The following is a 24,140-nucleotide window of genomic DNA, read 5'->3' as shown; positions in this document are numbered from 1 at the left end:
AATGAAATCTGCGCATTCTTCAGACCAAGGAAGAGCGCTGGAAAGCACAAGATCATTTTCTGGCAGTTCCAATTTCTATAAATCTATTTCGCTCTGATCGAATGTGCGATTCGGAGCGTCCTCCTCGGTTCTGACAATTTCATGGGGACATTATGCAATCCTGCGGGTGTGCCATGGGGTGTAGTTGTTCCGGGAGGTTCGTTGGGCGAATCCAGGAGCGATCGAAGTCTCTCCATAGCCGGCAATCGACTTCACAGATCGTCGGAACGGAAGAAAGGGCTTGGGGAGCGGCAAGAAAACCGTATCCCGAACGAAAATGGTTAAATTACGTCCGTGCGCGGGCAAGAACAAAAAGGAAGAAAGCCGCGGACTGAATCGACGTGCACGTGGAACAACGTGGCCAGGTTCTCTCCTCTCTTCCTTCTCTCTCTCTCTCTCTCTCTCTCTCTCCCCCTCTCTTTTTTCCCCAACATCCTCTCATCCTTCGTATCGCATAGACGGTAGCCGCGTAAGAGAGAGTATTTATACATAACCAACTTTCTACGGGGTTTGTCGTAGCAGCCGTGGCAGGAACAGGGGGTAAGGGGGTGGAAAGGGGGAGGGGAATTCCGAGGGTAACACGGGGGTGTGTTGCTCTATCTAACGTCGCTCATGGAGCTCGTTAGCGTTGCCCGTGGCAACACCCTTACCTTCGCAGACCCGCACCCCCGACCGCCAAACCAAACCAAACCCTCGTCTTGCGAGTAGCCCCCGTTGGGGTGGAGTACGGGAGAAAGAAGAGGAAAAAATATGAGGGGGCGCATGCGTCCCGGTACGCCACCATTCGCCATCGCGTCATGTGTGCGCACGGTGTCCCGTGTTACGGCGACGATGGGGGAGGGCACAAAGAAAAATTCGGGGCCGTCTGGAGATCACAAGGAGGATTGCCGACGATTGTTTAACAACCCCTCCGACACCCGGTACTATCGCGGATCGGGCCACGGTACCGGCTAAACAAATTCCTGTTTTTACCAGGAGCTGGCGAAACTTCTGTTCAACCACCGCATAATCCGTCACGGTGAAAATGAAATAAAAATATTTGATTTTATACTGTTAGATGTGGTATCAATGTGTTGGGGGTGGGCTCTGTCACTCGATGCACACGTCACTGGTTCAATAAATTCTCGTTTTAATCAGGACGAGAAAAATAAAAGAAATATATATTTCGCCAGTTTATATACAATATAAGTGCACACGGATCTGCGGTATACATGGACATACGCTTTTGCTCGATGTGTACGTCATTGGCTAAGTAAATTCTTATTTTGATCAGGACCAAGGAAATATTTGTTTTCGTCAACTTTAAAATTCCTCATAGTAAGAATGAAATACATGTAGGTACTATATTTTATGGATTTATATGAGGTACAAATAGAAAAAAAAATTGGCAGTCTACCACTCTGTCATATAGACGTACATATTTTATTGGTTGATGCACATCCGGCTAGCTAAATAAATTTTTATTTTTGTCAAGACGTAACAAAATTGTTTGTGATCGATTGTAAGGTTCTTCTATAAAATATAATAATAAAGTATTGTATGAGTGCATATAGTTCTGCAATACACTTAATGACGTACTTTGTTGCTCGGTGCATACTTCGCTGGTTTAATAAATTCTGATAAACCGGAAAAAGTGTTTAAGGAATTTAAAAATTCTATTGCCTTATTTTCAATCGAAACAAATTTTTACGTAGCGGCTGTAGCTACCAGTTAATGAAGACAATTTCTATTTTACATAAAAATGCTCAGTCTAATTATTATATTTCCTGAATTTATGTGTACCTGCTTCTACTTGCTCCCTAATTTTTGCACAATTTATTCCTGTTGCTATAAAAAGTTGGAACGAGATAACAACGGTTACCGGTCACAAACCAACTCCGAAATAAAGCTGTGAATCAACCGATTCGCAGGATCGGCTAATAATAATTCAAAGGGCAGGAAAGAGCAAACAGAGTGCGAAAGAAAGCGAGGGATCGAAAGTTGGTGGCTGGCAGTGCATCAAGCGACGGGTGAAATTTGCTTAGCCGGTCGAAGACATCAAACGGGAGACAAAACCGTGCGTTTCCGCGTCGCTGGCGATCGTCGGTGTCTCTTTCGTTTTTTGCCAAATTAAATCGGCGAGCATCTCGACCGGAAGTCTCTGGACACCCTTCGACGAGGTGTCTCCGGTTCGATGCGCCCGGGGTATAGCAATTTCATTCGTTCGGGAACACGAAACAGCGGCCGAAGAACTCTAGAGGGCTTCGGTTGCCTCCAGCTTGGGGGAACATCGAAATTAATAACAAAGTAATTCTTTATTGCGCCGAAAGATAAGACCGGTGATATTGATAATGGCATTCGTTGTTCCTGGGCCGCGGTGGATTTCATTAAAAAGCGGGCGCCGCGATGTGAAGAGAGCGAGAAACGGGAGAGAAGAGAGAGAGAGAGAGGACGGGTCGAAAGGGAAAGCGGAGAAACGGGGGAGAGAGAGAGAGAGAGAGAGAGAGAGAGAGAGAGAGAGAGAGACGCGGCCCTGGAATAGTAGAAAAATGGTGGAGAGGAGAGGCAGGGAACCGCTGCGTAAGCCCAGGCCAGATCCGCTTAGGGGATGTAATTAAAATCGGAAAAATGTGTTTAATGAATATTCATTTGTGCCTCGATCTGCTGATATTAAGCGGGCTTGGCTCGATTCGCTTCGAATATTGCCATCCACCCTCGTACCGACGGCGTGCCGGCGATTGAAAAAAAGAGAGGGGAACAGTGAGAGAGCGAGAGAGAGAGAGAGAGATCGGATAGAAAATAGAGAGAGAGAGAGAGAGAAGCAGGAGGAAGTCGGTGGGCGGGTTTTGCGGTGATCCGAAACCGAGCGGTATTGTTTCCCTCTTTCTCCGATTTTCGTTTTCGCGTTTATTTTATCTTGCTCGACAGTATTTCTGCAGGGCCGAAAATCTATCGGGTGGCCGGGGAAATATGGCACGCGCGGCCGGAAGCGTCGCGATACGATAAAAATTCACGAAGCTTGAAAAACGAGGCGCCGTTTATGCCGGGAGCCGGAGCCGAAACCGCGTTATCTCGCGTGTCCCGCAGATTTATGGCGAGGGATATCAAAATAATTGGATACCACGCGAATTTGCTGTCTATAAACAGCTCGGCCGACGCTTGCACTCTATCCTTCCTACGGGAGCGCTTTATGGTCGCGTTCTCATTAATTCTCGCGGGCCGCGCCGAGCCTCTCGAAAAATATAGACGGCCGGATAAACGATTCGGAAACTTCGATTTCCTCGGTTACCATTCGGAGAGATTCTGGCGATTCGGTGAGGCAGACAATAACTGCACATCGGCTCTATCTCCTGCAATTTTCGGAAAATTTTTTGATAGCTCGCCGAGCTTCGAAAAAATATTTTTGCGACGGCAGAGCTACTCCACCAGTCTTAAATCTCTGAGAACGTTTTTCTCGACAACTAGGCAAGATATTTCAACGAACCAAAAAGCAGGTAACAGCTGCACGTTAACTCTACTCCATATATATTTCTCAAAATTTTAGGCCATTCGTTAATGATAGGAAAAATATATTTTGAAGGTTACGTTACGGCTCAGAATTTGATCCGAATGGAGCCACAGGACGAAACTATGCGATTTAAACCGAGACAGTGTGGACACGGCTTAAGTTACTCCGTATATTGGAAAGTCTAGGACACGATTGGACTCCGAAGTTGGCTCAAAGCTCTCCGGCCGAATGTTCCGCTGCCGGTGTACTGAAGATCAAAGAAGAAAAATCTCTTTGTCTTCGGCCGGGGATTTCCTGAATACCTCGGAGAGCAAGGAATATTAAAATCTGGGGAATTAAATTTTTAGATCGGTCCAAAACAAATTTCAATGCTTCCACATTTTCGATACCTTGCACGAGTGTTTCATCAATCATCCTTACTCGTAAACAATTTTTCTAACATTCAGGCAGTACAATCGATTTATAAGAAAAAGTCTTTCCCTTCGTTCGAAATATAACGATTCTCAGAACAATTTGCAGGAGCTAAAATAACGTACAAAATTTATAAAATTGAAGCCTCTCGTGTGCGTCGGATATGAAGTAATTAAACTCGGTTCTCGGTCAAGAAAGATTAACACTGCCATGTCAGTCACATGTGTTTTTTGACCAGGTTTAGACATTAATTGTGATATATCCAGACGAACCGAATTTGATTAAGATCTATAGAATTGAAAAGGGTTCAAACAACATCCCCTACATTTAAAATTTTCTAGTTTCGCTTACATTAATTATTTTTTATTATGATTTTGTGAGAATCTCTGGGAATGATCAGTGGCAGTTAACGTGTTAATTTTCCCGAGAACAGTGAACTGTTGCGCGCGGATTTTCGGTTACGTTCCCGTGAATGGTATTGATATTCTCGGGTCTCGAAGTCGAAGGAGACCAATCTCCGTATCAAGATGAGCCCCCTAAAATATATTTGGGACGAATCTCGCGGCCGTTATCGCGAGTATCTCGCGCCGAGCCGAAGGGGGACCTTATTCAACGTCATTTCTTTTATCGATGAACGGAGAGAGGACGGAGAGGCCGAGTTCTCTCCTCGAAGGAGGAAATCGTTAGGAGAGCGACATGCAAATTCGTTCGAAAGTTTCGCCCACCTCTGGCTCTAGCACCCTCTGGGCAAGAAAACCGGGACAAGGGTAGAGAGAGGACCCTCGAAGGAGACAGAGGAGCAGCCGCGGAGGAACCAGAAGAAGAAGATAAAGACGGAAAAGCTGCTCGCAAATGTTTTCTGTTCCTGGCTGCTGGCTATTTATGCGCCCTGGAAATGAAACGTCGCGCGGCGATCACCGCCCGGCCAACAACGAATCACTATAACCGGCCGAAAATCGTGTACCTCGAGCCACCGTGCGACGTGCATCTTAATATCCTTACTTTCTTTGACGAATCTGACATTTTTCCCGGTACGTTTTGCCTAATAGCTTCGTTATTTTAACATACTTATTGTCAACATTCTTCTGAGAAATTCGTGAGCTACCAGAGTCATAGGAGCAGCTATTTATGCAAAAATAAAATATTAATTATAACACAGCTACAAGGATTATAATGCAAGCTATTTATTTTTGCAAAATTAAGTCGTTTAGATATCGTCTACCGGACCAGTATCAACATAAAAATTCACTGTTAAATCCAGCCCACCGATATCACCACTGATGCACAAGTTTACAAAGATGGCTGATCAGTTAGTAGAATAAAAAGAGCGTCCAAACCTAAAAAACAATAGTTTCGACGCATCCAGCTAAATAAAACCAGTTGTTTAGCTGGCAGCCAAGGATTTCTCGGCAACTGCTCATGGAATTGTTAAGTGCAGTCATCGAGGAGTCCATAAACAAGGTAGCTAAGACGTCTAGGGCTGTGCACGGAGCTGGGGGGGGGGGAGAGGTAAAAATCGCGAGTCCCGACGCAGCAACAACAGCACAATTCCTGCAGGTTGTTGACAAGAGGCCGGCAGTCTGCCTCGGATGCCATTTGCGTTTCCTCTTTCTCCTGCTTTCGACCGACAGAGCCCCTCTGAATCCCCTCTAGGTGCGTTTATCTTCCATACCCTATTGATCCGTAAGTGATGGTGCTCCGGAAGGTGGAGGGTGTCCCCTGACCGAGGGGTAGATCGGTGCCGAGGGGGTGAACGCGGGGGATGGAAGGTGGGCTTCCACCGTGGAGTGAACCCGGAGGTCGTATTCGTACGATTAGATCAGGAGAAATAAAGCGGGAGAAAGCGAGAAAGACGGCGGCGGAGACCGGAGAAAAGATGAGAGCCTCTAAAAAACAGGCTCGCGGAATGAAATAATAATATTAAGATGGATAGGGGCGAGGGTGTAGGTTCTTCTTCTGTAGGTGCCGAGGGGGCGAGGGAAGGAACGGGAGGGGGGAGAGGGACGAGCGACAGAGGCTGACAGTGACGCAAGAAGCTTTTTCATCATTTTCAAACCGCCCTGGTCTAACCTCTCTCCCTTGAAACGGCCCCAAGCAAATCCATACGCGGCCCTGCTGCCTTCCCTCTCTTTCTCTCTTCTTCCCTTTTCGCTCTTCTTTCTGCAGAGACGCGCCTCCTACACCCCCTATATCGCGGGGGATGAAAGCCCGGCTAACCAGGTAGACTCGAAACTCTCGACTGTAACTCGCGCATTTAATATCGACAGCGTTTCCGGACGATTCGGGCGACAAGCTATCCAGCTGTAGTCTTCAATGTTTCCCACGTAATCACCTACTTTCGGGTCCAAAGTCATTTTCATTCGTAATTTCCTGCAAAGACCCTTTTCGACCCTGATAATCGCAGAATGAAAAAATTGAGATCAATCGATTCGAGAGATCAGGTAGCCCTAATTATTTTGTTTTCCAATGTAAAAACAAATTTTCTGGTTGCTGATACAAATATCACCCTTTACGTACTGTAAACCGTCTGTGTAGCCACCCAGAATTCATCTGTGTCTCAATTTTGATTATATTTGATTATTACAGAATTTTTATTTTCCAACATATTTGCTATTTTTCGACTTCGTTATAGAACTCTTTATCAGTAACATATAATGTAAGAATAATTGAATTTTTATTTGCCACGTGTATGCATGTAATAACTAGACAGTGAGCGTGAAAAGAATTTAAGAATATCAATAATCTTTAGGTTATTGAAATTTTTAAAGAACCACAATTTATGCAGAAAATTTCTATTTCGTATAAAAATCTGCAGTCTGGTAATAACGGGATAAATATTAGCGACCCGGAAGACCTTCTACAGTGATTCAATAAATTTCAATGTCTCTAGTACTCAAGGGTTGAATTTTCAGTTCCAACATTTCACGAAGTGTCATATTTCTTTTCGAAAATGTCTCCACCGTCCATCTTGGAAAGTCATCCACCCCGCAGCAGGGGTGTACACCCCGAAATGCCCTAATGCTCCACATCCCCACAGTTCGGCCGCAGCGGCCATCTTTGCGAAACACCCCCGTTGAGCGTCAAACTATTCGAACGCACCAGCTCTGGCATGAACTCCCTTTGCAGTTTTATATTCTCACTTTTGGTTACAACATACTTTTGTCACTGTTCATTTCACACGTTCTCCCGTCGAAGGACACGGCGATTCTCCGTAGAATTTCTCGCACTGGTCTATTTACCGTGGTGTCACGTGCTCGTGTTGTTTCTTCGCCGAGAACGAGTTAGGCGAACGCGAGTTGCTCGAAAACTGGTTGCCGGAATCCAAGATGGAACCACAATTGGATCGGACGCGTACGAATCGAACGAGAGGGGATGACATTATACCGGTTCCCGCCTCTCAGGATCCCACGGATCCTGCTTCCTTTCCGGTTCCTGTTTTTGTAAATTGCTATGAATCCAGGCGCGTCTGCTCAGACCGCGCAAAAAATCTTTTGTCGCCGTGCGAATGAATTAAAACGGCCCCGGGATCCCAACTATGCCGACAAAAGAACGTATTCGTAATTTCATTTCGATCCCGTGTTCTCAAAAATTATGAATAACGTGCTGTGTACCATTCCATGAGTAATGCGAATTTCTATTTACATTTTCCAAAAGAAAAATACAAAAACTTCATCCCCACCGCTAGATTTCCATCATACTAATGCAAATATTTTTCTACGTCTCCTTCCAAAAATATGAAAGAGAATTCGCAATGGAAGAACTAATCACACTCGGAACAAAGCGCAGAAATTCAAGCAAACTCTCATTTTGCACGGAGCAGAAGTACACTAAAAATTGCTCGAAACTTTGATTGTGTGTTTCGCACAGCCGCACCTGTCGTGAACGTACGAGACGCGATTATGATCGAGTGGTACCGAAATGTTTGAAGGAAGAATTCGCGGATTGAAAGAGGCGAAGGACGAGTGGAAACGCGGGCCCGAATACGCGCGGATGACTGAAACTATTGGAGCAGGTTTGAAAGCAAGGGGCCCCCACTGGCCCCCCGTTATCCCCTCCTCCTACTCCGACGTCTCGAGCAACCGGGCCCTCGGATTCATGCCCAGTTTTTATCGCGGCGCTTTGTTCTAGTCCCACGGTGCGACCCTTTGCGCATACATCCCATCACAATGTGTCGTTTTTTCTTGTTCCGGAGCCGGTTCGCGTAATGGGCCCTTTGCACAGCTACCTTGAGGGCTCCTCTCCTACAGGACCATGCTCCGGTGGCACATCTGCCGGAGATTCGTTTAATTTCTGCAGTCTGCTCCGTCTCATTGATCCTGTTTCATACAATTAACCCTCTTCTGACTGGCCAACGTGTGCAACCCATTTCCGAGCTTTAACATTCACAATCATACAATTTTCAGCGATTTCTCTACTTTCATCACTCATCTTACAAAAATCGAAAAAGTAGATTTCTAGTGGTAAAAATAAAATAAAAATCCCACTACTCACGATAACGTACTCGTTTCTTTCTGTTCTCAATTGTTGCACACACGGTGCATAACCGTGTGACATTTTGAGCTTAAAGTGTGAAATGAATACTATCTAGTTAATTATATTATCTAATTTCATATAAAATTATAGTTGCACTCCCCTCTATATAAAATTGTAACACACCATCCCGTAATGAAGACTTGTGAAAACAAGTACATAGTTTGTTTCGCGGCATTTTTAACTAGAAATTGTGTAAAATTTCATATGATCTAGAATGGACAATAAGTGTATCCGGTTAAGTCGTATCAGATCGAAGATTGAACGTTAAAAACCGGGATTATTGACTTTGCCGGAGCCATTAGCACGTTACAAGCGTCGTTACCCTGACGTCATTATACCGTTGGGGCGCATCGGGAAATCAGCTACGTCCCTGCACTCTTGTTATTGCATTTGCATGCTAACACAGATTCGTGCCTGAGAATCTAACTCGTATAATGCTACATGTACAAAAGGAGAACGAAAAGACGCGACCCTACTTCGTCCAAATAATGCGAGGCTCCCCCCCTTCTCTCCTACGTATTTTTTATTTTTCTTCTGTTCGTGACGAGCATGGTCGTGCGTGTTAAGCGTCGTTTTTCATATAGGAGCGGTTAATTCGTGCGAGATCACGTCGCCGGCCTGTGATCCACTAGAGATCGCAGGCCGGCGTTCGCATCGGTGTCCATAGATCAGGGCCGACGGGAATAAACGTCATCGACTATCCTTGGTAATGGAGATCGTATGTCTTTTTCCATAACGGGCATTCTTTAAAGGCAGAAATGAATTTAGTAAATCAAACTCTGTAAAATAGAAATATTTTAACTGGTGATACTTTGTTTTTGCACCCGTAATATTCTTCTAGAACGTCGCGCTTTTATTCATTTTTCCAAGTTCCACCGCACTCGGGAATTTTTATCCGTGGAACCGTTTGGCCGATCGAGATGAACCTTGCTTCCTTTTAATCTGGAAGACTCAACCTATTTTATCGATTCAATATCGTCTCGATAGTCGATGGATGTCGAATTCTTTTCAGCGCCCCCATTTGCACCAGCGGAACCTGCCGCTGACCGCGTTTCTTCTCCAATATTTGCCAACAATCGTTCGTAACTTTGTATCGAGGCATGATCTACGCACATTTTTCAGCTTCAAAATTAACGAACGCGTCGCTCTCGCAAAAAACCAAAGAAACATTGATTTATCCTGGCTCGTTCAAGAGTTACGAACTTTTTGCCGCAGAGCCTATCCCACCGCGCGGCGCGGCAGTATCGTTGAGCGAATAATTGCCCGTGACACCACACCCGGGGTTACCAAAAACGAAGGCAACTAATAATCGGTGGTCAGGGAGCGTTTAGGAGCGTTTCCCCCGGAGGGCCGAACGGCGGGATGTTTAGCATATTAAAAGAGAGCCACCCGCGGGGCGAGTATTCATTTGGCGCTGGGCCGGTGGATGCAGCGAGCGCGCGGAGAGAAAGGAGAGCGGAAAAAGAAAGGAAAATAAGAGAAGCAAGTTAATTGGGTGAGACGAATCGATAAGAGATGTTAATAAGCATTCCTCGAGGACCAAAAACCGAGGTAGCTTTCAGCTGTTCGCCGGGAAAGACCGAGGGCCGACAATGAGTACAGGAAAGACCAAATCGTTCCTGTCGCGTTGCTAGACGGGGGCCAGGGGGGTGGAAACGGGACCGGAGTCGGGGAACGGGGTTCGAAGTTGGAGCCTCCACCCCTTTCGTCCAGTCGCGCCCGCCCTCGATCAAGGATAATTGCATTAATTTATTCCCGATCTGCCGCAGAAATTCCAGATCCTCCGAGCTAATTACGTTATTAAACGACCCTGCGCCTCCCACCTCCTCGGGATTACGTCTCTCGATAAAATTCCTCGAGGAGCAAAACGACCGACCCACCCTCTCTCTTCTTCATCTTTCTCTCTCTCTCTTTCTTTCTTTCTCTCTCGCCACTGTTAAATTGCAATTTGTACGAATCACGACCGCGGAAATGCACCCCAGGACGGGGACGCTGAAAGAAGTCGAGAGTTCTTAAAAAATTATTACTACCCGACCACCGTCCTCCCTCTGGCTCGTATCAGGGGGCGACTCGGCATTCACCCGGAATCGATAGAGCCCAGTGACAAAGGAAAAGTTCGTTAAGCCGTTGCCGTACAAATTGTCGATTGCGACCGCAATTAAGACGCCGCGCCACGGAATTCTACGACTTAAACGGTACCCCCCTCACCCCTCCAACTCCGAAACTTCTGCGCCGAATCAGAGGTCACGGAAACGTGACTCTTCAACGTTCACATTGTCGCAGAAATTCTTAAACATATTAATCACCGAATTTAATCCCCGACCGGCAGCTATCATCAGCGTCACTCGAAGAACTGCGCGACGAAGACAATACCTTCTTGCATTCCGAATAAGCATGGTCATTAGTCACGTTATGGAGCTTTGTTTTGCACCTTTCGTTTGCATTAGTCGATGCACAATGCGCGACAGACAATAGACCGTTGCGTTTCGTCTTTAAATCTCAAAGCCTCCTGAAGAAGCAAAAATACCGTACCACCGAATTTTTGTCTTAGATGATTCACATAATCTGCAGATTTTACAGTTATGGAACAATGTACCAAAGACAATAGGCGTTTACGCTTTTTGTTTAAATTTCATTGAAAAGCTAAAATGTTTATCGTAGATCAGACAAATCAAAATTGAAAATCGTATAAAAATTTTCTGGGATTGGTTTTAACATTTTCGAGTGTTTGATGTTGACGGTACTGTGCCAGAATTTTCTCCCCACCTGAAGAACGAGTTTCCTCAAGGTGGGGATAGCGTGGGATTATTCCAGGAGGCTGATCCACCTCGTTTCCAGCGCGATCGTGTCTTGGAATAGGTTAAGACAGCTGATGGCATCGCGCAGGATACACGATTTGCATATGGTCCTGATTTTAGGCACATCCGGATCGCGTTGTTCGTTTCGGCAGGATCGAAGACGCGCAACCCTTACACGGCTGCCGCATGAAATTTATAATTAGCAGGGGCTGGCCGCATGCAAATGCTCGCGAAAATACCAGCGGCGTATTATGTTACACGCTTTTAAATATTCCGGCAGTATGGCGACACGATTCTCACGACATATATTTTACACTTTGTCAACTATTTCACCCCTTGTGAACAACCGACAAATTTTCTCCTTGATCATAGTAAATTTGCAATTTTTCTATTGATTCCCAAGACCTCGGGACAATAAATCTGATTACAGTTAAACATTTCCGCAGGATGCTTTGGCCCCCAAAATATGAAATGTTTTTCTCGCTGCCTTCTATTTTAATAATTTCGTTCCAAGCTTTTCAACAATATTTCCTAACGCGTCTCAGTGATGGAGCAAGCACGTCGAGAAGAGGATACCACGGTACACAAAGAGAATAATGGTTAGGCTAATAAATTGCACAGCCGTACACCTTTTTAGCGGCGTTGATCCGGCCGAGAAGCTAAGCGATTGAAATTCCGTCCGTTTAATTGGTACCGGTCGAACGTTTCAATCCGGCAACGGAATCCGCCGGGAACCCTTTCCCCATAAAATTAATTAATTAACGGCCGGTCCCGACGACAACTGAGAACACGCTCCGTGAAAAATCGTCGCACGAACAGCTCTACCGCGCCGTCTGAAAGCGGAGCCACGAGGACGAAAGCGCAGAGAAGGGAGGCTGTGTCCCGCTGAGCGAGAATTTGCATACGCGTTCGGCACTTTAATTAGGTTACGCCTAGAAAACGGGTTGAAAGTTCACACACCTCATTAGAAATTCGAAAGAGCCGTTCCTTCCGTTTTGATGTATGCGCCCTTTCTTCTTGTTTTCTTCGCCCCGTAACTCGACCCTCGTTCCTTCCGCTGATAATTGAATACGGAAGACTCCTCCGGCGCTCCAAATTTATTCTCCAGACTCGCATCTTTTTTCCATCCTAATGGACCGAAAGATTTGTCTTGCAACGCGGAACATACTATCAAACGGAGAAATGTATTTTAACCCTCAAACGATCGCGCGCCATTTTCGTGACTGTTCCACTTGCAGGTATTGTAATTCTTGTGCATTTAATTCTGTGCACATAAACTGCAAAGCGTCAGAATTTCGTAAAAGTTCACTATAATACTTTTACACGTCTAATCGTAAGCAATTTAAAAGGAGTTCATCAAATTTCATATTTGCGATTAACGTGAAGCAAAGAAAAGAAAATCGGTGTGCAGAAAATTTTGCTGAAGTCGCGAGAGACCCCGGAGTACTTTTGTACAGTTGAACAAATTTGCTTCCGGTAATGGTACCAACAAAATAAAAAGAAATATTTAACTCGGGGAAATTTTGTTAATTTTTTAAGGGCTAATTATTGTCAGCAGTGCGGACGGTATTTGTGACAGAATAAATAAGTTGTTGACTGCTTGGGGTGTGTGTATTCAGTGTGAAAATTGCGGAGAATTGAAAGAGGCACCAGAAGGTACCTGCACTCGATGATCTCTTCGGCTCGAAGTGCACGGCGCATCAAAGCGCAACCTGCGCGTCCCTCGGTGCAGCTGAATGCATCGTGTATCGACAATAGTGTCGATGGTTCGATGGGGATGAATATCTATTGATTGGCAAAGCCACCCCTCAGAATCGCCTCGATATATAGTCGTATACCTGCCGCCACCCCAAATATGCTCGTGCTACCTGCGAGTATGCAGCAAATTATCCTGTTTTCAGTGGCACGTGCCGCGAGTCAGGTACACTCACTATAACGCCTCTTCTTTTCATTTCCTAATAGCTAATATCGATAACCGTTCACCGACTTCTATCTAAAACTCCATAATCACAGATTCACAAATTCATATTTAATCGCATCAAACCGAAACAAAATAACATTTCCCTTCATTGACTAAAAATAAAAAAGATTGCTTGCGATAAACGAAAAATGGAAATGTTATTAATTTTCATTCGCAAAATACTAGTAATCATCGTCTAGAATCTCTCCGAAATTAAGAGTGCATTAAAACGATTCAGTTGAGTACCGAATCGCTGCATGTACAAAATTCGATATGTCTAATTTTTTTTAAGAACAGTGTTATATTGTGTAAAGAAAAATGAAAAAAAATTCTTTTCAGCTCACCCCCTTGACAGACCTCGTAACGAAGGCTTCGTAGCAATCTCCATATGGATATTATAATTACGAGCAAAGCCGAACGCATAACGGACGCTTGTATTAAATGGCCGCAACCAGTTTTTACCTCGACGATCACACGCATGATCGCGGCTAGATCCACATCCATTAAAAATTGGTAACTCGATACCAGGGTATTGTCCTAACGTGCGCTCGATACACAGGCCTGAAAAGTTTGCTCAGCTATGCAGGAGAGACCAAGAAAGCGATACATTTATTATGCGGCCGCGGTCGAAGGAAACGATACGTTTACTATGCAGGATCGCTAAACAATGTTCCGAACGGGTTTTCCCGAGTTTGTTCATGCGCTTCTTGTCATGTTCAATATTCTCAAACATTTTTCCCTTCACTTCATTTCGGTTCGGCTTCCTTAGGCAAGTTTCTATTTTCATTAGTCGTTTCGTAAAAGTTCAAATTTATATTATCAATTTTTCTTAAAACGTTGCAGTTTTCTTGATTACTATCAATTTCGCTGTATTCAGGAATGTTTATCTCTGGAACTGTATGGACGATCGAGATGAATCTTTTTTTCTTTTAATCTGGAGGATTTGAAGCATTTTAACAAATTAATATCGATTGGAAAGTCGATAGATATCGAATCGTTTTCAACGCCCCCATTTACACGTGCAAATGCTCGGATTGAACAGCTGTAATCAACTATATTCGCTAATAATTGGCTATAATTTTTTATCTAGGTACATTTTGCGCAAATAAATTACCTGAAAAATTAAAGGACACTTCACACTTATTAAAAACGAAAGAAACATTGTTGTATGTGAATTTGTTCAAAAGTTATGAACTTCTTACCGCGGATAAACCGTTCGAAATGGTCATTATTAGGGATTGTGAGAGGATTATAGTAGAAATTCTTATTTTCCTAGAGATTATTTTAGATTACTTTAGATTTTTTTACATTATTTTAGAATTATAATGGGAAATAGAGTTTTTGTGGTTTCTGTTTGAAAAGATAACAATCGATTTTCGTTAATATATGCGTCTCCTTATACTTTAAAATTTCGTCATGAATGCATAAATATCCATGTTTTCGTTATTCTAGATATTCTATTTTGTAGATACTATAACCTAGGGAATATTTTCCGACCGAGGTTCGCATTTTCTATACGAATCCCACACGAATATTCTCGACCAAAACGAGAATTACATTTCGCTTTTCCCCTGGAAGGAGACATGTTCGCTCGACGAATATTCTAATATCGTTCGGAGTATCGATTACGTTCGTGGAAGCTCGTTACAGAACAGTGAGAAAGAGAGAGAGAGAGAGAGAGAGAGAGAGAGAGAGAGAGAGAAAGAGAGAGAGAGAGAGGATAGGAAAAGGCCCCCTCGTATCCGGATACGTTCCTGTCCTGTCAGTCGTATGTCAACCCTCGTTGTTTTTTTGCCGCGCTCTTAATAATTGATCATCTGATTACGATACATTATACCCCCCTTTTTTTTCTACTTTGGTACACCGTCAGAGAGCATTATTCGTGCACCGAGGGAAACAGAGCTGGAGAGAGAGGGAGAGGGAGAGAGAAACAGAGAGGCAAAGTTTTTCTTCCGTCGGCCGGGCGAGGGACGATCATTTGCATATAGGCCCCCTTATCGACAAATACACCGGGGGCGCCCCTCGTAATGAGGGCTCCCTTCCCTCGCTCTTCATCCCTCTTTCCTTTATTTTTTTAACGTGGACCGCCATTGTCCGTTAACTCATTCGACGTGGCAGCGTGGACCAGCTCTCGTATCTCCCTTCCTTCCTCGTTATCCTCTTCATCTTTCCTTCGCCTTCTCTTTGTCCCCCTATCCCCTCTCTCCCTCCCTCTCTCTCTCTCTCTCTCTCACTCTCTCTCTCTCTCTCGCCCTCTCTTCCTTTTACCGTTCCCGAAACGTGTTAAGTAGAAAAAAAACTGACGGGGTCGAACCGGTTGCACGTCAGAAAATATGAATCATAAAGATAGAGAGCTGCAACCGTGAACGCGTTCGAGAGACTCCGCTGTGACATCTGCTTTTCGAAATAAATATTGGAAAAAAATTTACTGGGCAGAACTTTGGCGAAACTTCGTGCAGTCAGGAACCATGGGTACACTAGAATGATTCGATTGGGTTCATTGTCATTTGAGTGAGTTATAAACGCACCCTGTCTATGGAAACCGAAAATTGCTAAACCTTGTCTTTTTTTATTAATCTAGACCTTCTAGAACTGTATGTTGCGTGATAACACTGGTTTTGGAAATGTTGATAAGGCAACACTGAAAAATAATGGAAAACGAATAATCTTGTAATTAATGTATTATTGTTTTAATTAGTTTTATGCCAAGAAGACCTCAGACAATTTTAAAACGAAAAGGCTGCTGTACAAGTAAATTCTTCTTCGAAGTTGTTAACTATTTTTCATATAAAACACAATATAGGTTACTTAATTTATCCTAGGAGCTCCATTGAGTAGTACATATTTATAAATTGATCATGATTTCGTACAAATAACAATTTAAACGAAAAAATCTGTAAAAAATTATTGCAAACGAATATTTCTCCATCTGGACTGTTAACCGTTCGCTTTATTATTCGCATAGAGATCAGAATCTGCACAATGCATAAGCGATAAAAGTACCGTATTTTTTTACAAGGACAAGAATTTTAAAATTCATATCCGAAGCAAGATCATGCCTGAAGTTCATGTCTAAAGAATATAAAATTAATTTTGCTCACTTCCTAGTGCGGTTATTCGACGAACAAAATGAGACTAACCAACTATCGTCTTACATTTAACTGTATAGTAGAATAAAAATACTAATCGCAGTCCATCTGGCCCTAAAGAAGGCGAAATGAATTTCGCCGACCTCCTAGCGCTGTTAGTTGACCGCCGCGATAATTAAGAAACGCATAACTCTCGTCGCAAATCGGATAAGCTGCGATTAACATTAACTATTAATAATGAACTTTGAGACCGCGGGTATTTTCCAGGATTTTCTGCGACGGCTCGGTGTGGCAGTAAAGTACTGTACACGGCTGGTTTCGTATCCTCGTGAGACCGATCGTTACCGACTTCGTTACACAACTGTTAGGATAATCTGCGGCGAGAATCATGAGCCGTGATACATGTACACGAGCATGTATAGGTATGTCCGGCCCCGAGGGTGAGGGCAGGTGTACCCGCCGAGGGAATAATTAATATTCAGCGAGGAAAAAGTGGGCGAGAGCCAATGATGGTCTTCTCCGATGAACAGTTAGCGCGTTAGCGAACGGGCGCATCGCTTCTACTTAGACACGCAGCTGGTCCTCGCTGGAGACACACCGGAGTCGATTATGCTCGTCTGCCTGTTCTTCTTGTACCGTAATTGTTTAACATTCGATCCGGTATCGCCGGCGATTTTACGCGATCGATTTTATCTCAACCGGTCCCTCGCGTTTCGCCGAACTTCCGACGATCGGAGAATCCTTTTTTGGACGTCACCGGGCAAAAACATGATTTTTAATAGTCTAACATTCGATCTGCTCGGTATCATCGCCGATTTTATACGATCTCGGTCCCTTGTTTTTGACATGACTAAAAGCATGAATTTTATAGCTAAAATCCACAGAAATAGGTCATTTCCAACTTCGAATTGAATTTAATAACCACGCTCCGGAATTTATGACAAAAATGGGAAGATGAAACACTGAAAGTGCCGCGGGAATTTAAAAATTCGATTAGCTTATTTGTAACTTGATAAAATTGTGAAGACCAGGTGTCTGTGCAGTTCCCGTTCCCATTTTTATGTTGCACAAAGGCTCATAGTTCGTTGATAACTATAATTGCCTCTGAGATCATTGCAGTCTAAGAAAAATATTCTTGAGTGCTTACAGATATCAAACATTTCAAGTAAATATAAAATTAGATTGAGTATACAGGTTTTGATACTATTTTGAAATTGTATAGAAATAGGTGTTACAATTAAAAGAATTATTTCAACGCTTTCTCGAGCCCGGTGAAGCATGTTTTTTTTCTCAGACCAGGTGAATTACGAATAAATTATGCTTCCGTTTCGTAGCGCAGGGGTGTTTCAATTAGAACAGCGATCATAACGCTTTCTGGGAGCCGGTCAAGGATGCTTATTTCTCAAACGAGGTGAAACGATAAAGAAATTTTACGAGGAAATTGAATACAGTGTTCGAAAAGTATTCGCGGACCGTAATTAGACGTAATGCTAGGGTGTTGATTAGGAAGCCGTGAATTTCAGAAATTCGTGATGCAGGCTTATGCTCTCGTAAACGGATATTATCTGTAACGAGCGGTAATCACGGTGGCGTGCCAAAGTGTTCGGCGGCAACACTTTCCTACAACGGGCTTTAGCGAATATTTATAATTACCCTGTTGCCTGATAGACTTCGCTCTCGCATTTCAATGTATCAATTTCAGTCACGCGACGCGGTAAACAATCGCGTCGCCGTGTACCTACAAAAATCTATGTTACTTATTCGCTTAAGTGAATTTTGTTACATAGAAAAACTTAAGAAAAAGAAGAAAATTCAAGCAACACATTACGTTTAATCTACATCCGATAATTGTATTAAAATTGAGCTTGTAATACTTAATCTGGAAGTGAAAAATTCACACATTGGGACCATAGAGGAGTACAATTAATGTTCCCTTAGTATCCACTATTTTTTAAGTGAAAAGAGCAAAGAAAACTTCCTACGAAAATATTTATGATAATGATATCGTACAGATACACATTTATGGTTTAACACTAGGTTTGCGGACCACTAAAAATTACTCTGTGGAAGATATAGTTGGAGTAATTATTCTCAGTCCAAAATATGGATCACTATAAACATCTTTCGATGCAATATTTACTAATACACCTGCAATTACCCAATCAGCATCTGTTTTTTCTGAGTTAATGTGAAATTTAATCCTTGATATCGTCACTGGTGTTTTACCATTCATACGTGATTTCAACTGTGTGGAAGATATAGTTGGAGTAATTATTCTCAATCACTAAAAATTGCTATTCTACATAATTTTATAAAAATAACAAGAATTTATCTATCTAAATTTTTAGCAGTTCCTTTTTAGAGCGTGTGCGCAAAGAAATCAATTTGTTGGATAATTTCGCATGGATGCGTCTTTATCTCGGTAATTGTACATTAAAAATATTGGAACCTGTCATTAAACCTAGTGCTAAAGAATCTTTTAACCCTTAACGCTCCGACTTTTAATTGTGAATATACCGTCAACTTCAACTTATTCTCATCATACTTCGACTTGCAAGTTTTTAAGTGTCGGATTTTAAATGCTGCAATGACGTGTGAATAATAATATTAAAGTCATTCAAAACAATCATTATTCATCTCAGAAGTAATGCAATTTTGATTACAATATTTATATTAATCGGTCGCACATCGGTGGTGCCTTAGAGGCACACTTGGAGCGTTAAGGGTTAAAGGTGATTGAAGGGAAGGGATGTCAAAAACCGCGAAATTGATGGTAGGGGCGCCAATTAAAATTCGAGTTTGCACTTCTGTCCCTTTCTAGGGAGTAATCGAAGGAAAGGGATGTGAGAAACGCGGTATAGTTGATGGTAGAGGCAGCATAAGCGATTCGGCGGTCGCGCAGCAGTCCGCTAACACACATACCGGCAATCTTTCGGTGGAATCTCGGTAGCCTTGATAACGAAAGCGTGTAGGTACGTGGCGCACGGTGCAGGACGAATTGCAGCCGCAGAAAACGAGGAAAACTTGGGATCAGATAAGGGCGAACGTGGAGGCGAGCGCAGGGCATGAAAGGAGTTCGAGAAAAAGAGATAGCGGAAGAGGGAGGCGGCGGGGAGCGGTGTACAAATTACGAGCACCCGGAAACTGGTCTCGTGGCCGTGTTAACTTTCGTCGCGTGCCCCCAGGAAATGCCTCAACTTTTGCAGCCGCGTGTTATCGTCCGCGCATTATAAACTTTCCATTGCCCCGGCCTTTCCCTCTCTATTCCTTTTCCCTTTCCTTGTTTGCCTTCATTATTTACGACACTTTAACGAATTTTACGCGGCAACCTTGCCGGTCCCGTCGTTACTCTCCTCGAAAGTGAAACACCTTCGCGAAATCTTCCCGATTCCCACGTTTTTTTTTTTTTTATTCGTATTTATGCCCGTTTTGCAAGCTCTACTTCTCAATAGACGTGTTTCGTTTTAACGCTCTACTCACCGGCAATTTTCTAATTGTCTTTCCAAAATCATCGACGGTTGAGAATTTCTCGACGAATTGGTCCAGAGCAACAGCAATTTCATTCGTAACTTAGCAAATTTTTGGAATTGGTACAATGCAACAACTTCTCGAATTTTTATTTGAAAGAAGATCACACATTATTTATATTTGATTTTTTAAAAATGGGAAAGGACAATTAGAGTAGAGGGCATCACAGTGAATTCTCTATATATGTCGCCGAGGCATGGCCGATAAATGTCGTGGAATTGCCCCCACTACCGGGTGCATACCTCGGTTGCGAAGGAGTGTGAGGGGGATCAAAGAATAATATCTCCTAGCCGATATCTCCTCTCCTCTCCGATATATGTCCGTGGCTAGTCCCGTTTTTTGGACATATATCGAAACATTGTATTAGGTAGAGTCCTTTTTCACGATTGAGAGGCTGATAAATAAACTATTTATGCTACTCTACTCTATATTTCATGGAACCCTGTGAATTACGATCCCCATGAAATGTTAAATGTGTATCAATGAAGAACGATATTTTATTTACAGATACGAGGCAGTGCAGCTAATATACCGCGAGTTGGCAAAAGTTTGCAAGCAGTCGGACATCGACTGGAAGATCATACACGATGCAGGATGCACCAGAGATGACACTGACTTGCCCCATCACATCACTTCACGTACAGATCTTGATCGTTTGATTACGGGTACTTTCAGAGCATTTTTGGCTGCTCTACCTAGCCCGCCAACAATTGTAACAATCGCCAGGTAAGATCTGAAATGTTGAAACAATTTCCAATATTACATTTACAGTGTTCAATAGAGCATATTTTTAAAACTTAACAAGGAATAACGTTCATATTGTAGAATAAAACTCTACACATTGTCTGAAAAATTAATATCTTTAACAAAAAACGAATAATAAGCAAGTCCAACCATGGACCATAAATGGAAACACAAACTCTCTTAATAGTCGTTAAAAAAAAATTATTGTGACTTTGTCAAAAGGTAGTAATTGCAAAAAAATGCACAGTAATCAAAATACTCTCGATATTTAAAAAATATCTCTAAAAAGAATGCAAATATGCCCATGGGATAAATTGAGATATCTAACAAAACTATACACAAAAGGGGGTACTTTGTAAATATTTATGCAACTTATAAATTTTTATGGATTAATTCATGGATAATGGTATTAATAAAAAATTTTCTTATTCTGCTAACTGTTTATATACAATCTAGAGAGACAAAAATCTCCTGAAACTTTATTAAATGTTTTATTGTACGGAGTAGAAAATCAGCGATTCTATGAATGCACCAAATTCGCAGTCTCAGCATTTATGAAAAAAGTCGGAAGGTGAACAGTGAAAAATTTCAAACAATTCAAAATGTTAATATATTAAATCAAGTTCACCAAAATTATTAAAAGAAGGAACGAACGCCTGTTTTATAGGACGCTGAAAAGTTTTATTTTACATGAAAGACCGCAGTCCACTGATAATCGCGAGGCGATTAACCTTCATAAATAAACGGGCGGAAAGTTTTCGAAGTATGTTAAACGGAGGTTTCTCCATTTCCTTCGGAAGCACGGGGTTAGAGTCGCAGATGGCGCGGCCGAAGATGCTGGGGGGGTTGAAAATCGAGAAAAAGGGAGGACCATAAGGGAGGCATGGTTGGGCCGGGCGAGGGGTGGGTTCATGGAGGTTCAGGTACCATCAAGCCCCACCTTCCATGTGGGTAAGGGGTGGCCTCCTCAGGGGTGCACAAAATCAAACGGATGGAGCTTTCGGCGGTCGTTGTCAGATGTCTCTGTCTTCGATGTCCTGCGACAGATAGGCACTAATTACTCCTTTATCTTCCTGCCACGCTCTAGTTGGCCGGATGATTAAGGCGAGACGTGGTAATCCGTTTCTCAATTTCTGCGACCCCGTAATAAACATCCCCGCGTACACGCCCGCGTACACCGGGAGAATTGTAATTTATGAATTACGCGTGGGGGATGCTGGCCACGGCGAGCTCGTTCCGCAGGAAACATTCGTCCCCTTTATGGATTCTTCCGGATAAATACTTAAATCTCGTTTTCCACAAAATGTCCTGTCCTCTCAATATTTTATGACGGCTCTCGCAATTTTATGAACCGTTAATTATCCGGCTGTGGAGACTCTTGTTTATATTAATGCGCGGGACGGGCTGCTGTTATTTATTGCTGTTTGTTTATTTAAAGTTATCTGTGGGAAAACAGCTCGGACGGGAGAACAACGGGAACCATTGAAATAATTTATCTGTCTTCGATTTGTTCGTTTCTTTGCATATTTTACAACACTTTCCTGGAAATTGATACTATCGGGGAACGATGGCGCATTTATATGAATTTTCTGTTTACTGATTCGTTCCAGGATGTCCAATTAATACGAGAAGCATTAAAAAGATTTCTATAGCGTTCATTAACCCTCGCAAGTCAGACGTTTTACGTAAATTAATATAACATCTAATGGAAATAACTAAAAATTAGCCGACGGTTGAAAATGACTAAAGTCTTTGAAAAGATGGGTCACTATGGACCCTGGCACGTCTGTTAACACGTTCGCGGACGTGAATGCTGTAGCATTCATTTTCATAGTGATGCAAAATGACGTGAATGCTGTAGCATTCAAATTTTAAAGCCAATTTTTATTCATTTAATTTTATACAACCTTAATTTTTTTTAATTGATATACATTTCAAATTGAAATTTGTTTTTGTAATTAATATACATTTCATCTGTCATTACTAATGACAGTTAACTTATTATTATTGCTTATTTCTAATCAGATTTCGGATAGTACAACTTTTTTCAAGAAAAATTGCCTGTCTATTTTTGCAGCTCACTGAAATTTTTACTGTCCGTGAACGTGTTAAAGATTAAAAAGAGGGGCTAGGTGGATGGAAAAATGATGAGCTATTCGAAATGTCGAATACGTTGTTTAACAACCAGATTGCGTGGGCGAGAATGGCAAAGGGAGCCGTAAACGGTTGAGTTGGCGCCATCTCGCGATGAAATTAGGGAAACGCTATTCGGAATTCCGGCTATGCCAGAAAAAAAAATCGATTTCATCGTGTTCGGCCCACTTCCAATCCCTCGCAATCCGCTCCTCCCTGCTCCGGCACGCCTCGCTTCCGGAGAAGACGCGAAGACGCTGCCGGATGTCGCCTCTGGACTGCACCGAGGTTCTCTTGCAGCTTTCCAGGCTCTCCAAACAAAAGCAAAAAGCAAGCCGCCGACGGGGAAATCAAATTTACCCCTTAATGATGTCTAAAACTCGTTACGCCGACGGATTACGCCTTATCAACCCCTCGATTATTCGAATCCTTGTTTTCCGTGGCTAAATAATAGACTCTGCTATCGGCCCTTGGAAAACGAAAGTTTCAGACTACCGTATCGTTGATCTATTTAAATCATTAACTACTATTTTCATCATTATTTTAATCACAATTACGGAGGTCACTTGATCCGTACACATTGATCTTCTTGTGCCAATTTAATCTTATCGCCACAAGCTTCGGCTTGCGTTCTCAGAAACGGATGACATTTAGATGACATTAAAACACTTACTTTTTCATTATTTGGTAATTTTTTGGACGTCTGACAAACGAAATTTTTCGGGCAATGGTCACACGAACGTCACGTTCGTTTATTTTGTGACAAATGTATATGGCCCGCGAATAAAACAGGTTGAGTATGGCTGATCTAGGTGGACCATGAAGATAATTGCATCGAACATCGGACGGTACAAATTCTGTCAATTTTGTTGCTTCAGGTCCAGCGAGGATGAATATTGCCCACCGGAAGACGTCGATCTGATACAAATAGGCGTCCTCGAGGAGCTTCGCCAGCGATTAGGCGACATAGACGTTCAGTTGTCGTACCAGCGAGAGGAAACATACTAATCCTACCTTCCAAGATAATAAATACCCTTTTCCTCCTTCAATAAAATACATGGGTTTTAATAAAGATTTTTTTTTAATATTCGCATAAAAATGATTCCAACGTCTCCAGATCTTTTATTCAACCTTTTCTTCGTTCCTTGGACCCTTCATACCCTTATCATTCCTATTTCTTTAACACAATTCTTTAAATTTTTCGGACCATGTCAACGTTTTGATGCAGATACATATTTAAAAATAAGTATACTGTTCTCTCATCCCTCTTCGTTATTTCGAAGGGGTAGCCCCACTAAGAACTGCAGCACCTATCGGCTGGCATCAGAGACGTGAAAATGATCAGAAGACGCCATATCCGTTAATCGAGTGTGACGACTCAGTTTTCGTTTTCGAGTCCGAAGAGCCAATTAGGGGCT

At 42.8% G+C, this 24,140-nt stretch overlaps 1 protein-coding gene across 1 annotated transcript in view; it reads left to right on the top strand.

Annotated features, from left to right (window-relative positions):
- The window catches only part of Mesr6 (misexpression suppressor of ras 6), an 832,393-nt gene extending 808,595 nt beyond the window's left edge, over window positions 1-23,798 (top strand). The window contains exons 7-8 of the mRNA XM_076802429.1: window positions 20,353-20,571; window positions 23,601-23,798. Coding sequence (XP_076658544.1) covers window positions 20,353-20,571; window positions 23,601-23,730 — 349 coding nt within the window. The 3' untranslated portion in view covers window positions 23,731-23,798. The remainder of the gene's footprint in view (window positions 1-20,352; window positions 20,572-23,600) is intronic.
- Window positions 23,799-24,140: the final 342 nt, after the last annotated feature.

The sequence above is a fragment of the Halictus rubicundus genome, chromosome 16 (assembly GCF_050948215.1).
Source record: "Halictus rubicundus isolate RS-2024b chromosome 16, iyHalRubi1_principal, whole genome shotgun sequence".
NCBI lineage: Eukaryota > Metazoa > Arthropoda > Insecta > Hymenoptera > Halictidae > Halictus > Halictus rubicundus.
This window is presented reverse-complemented; position numbering and strand designations above follow the sequence as displayed.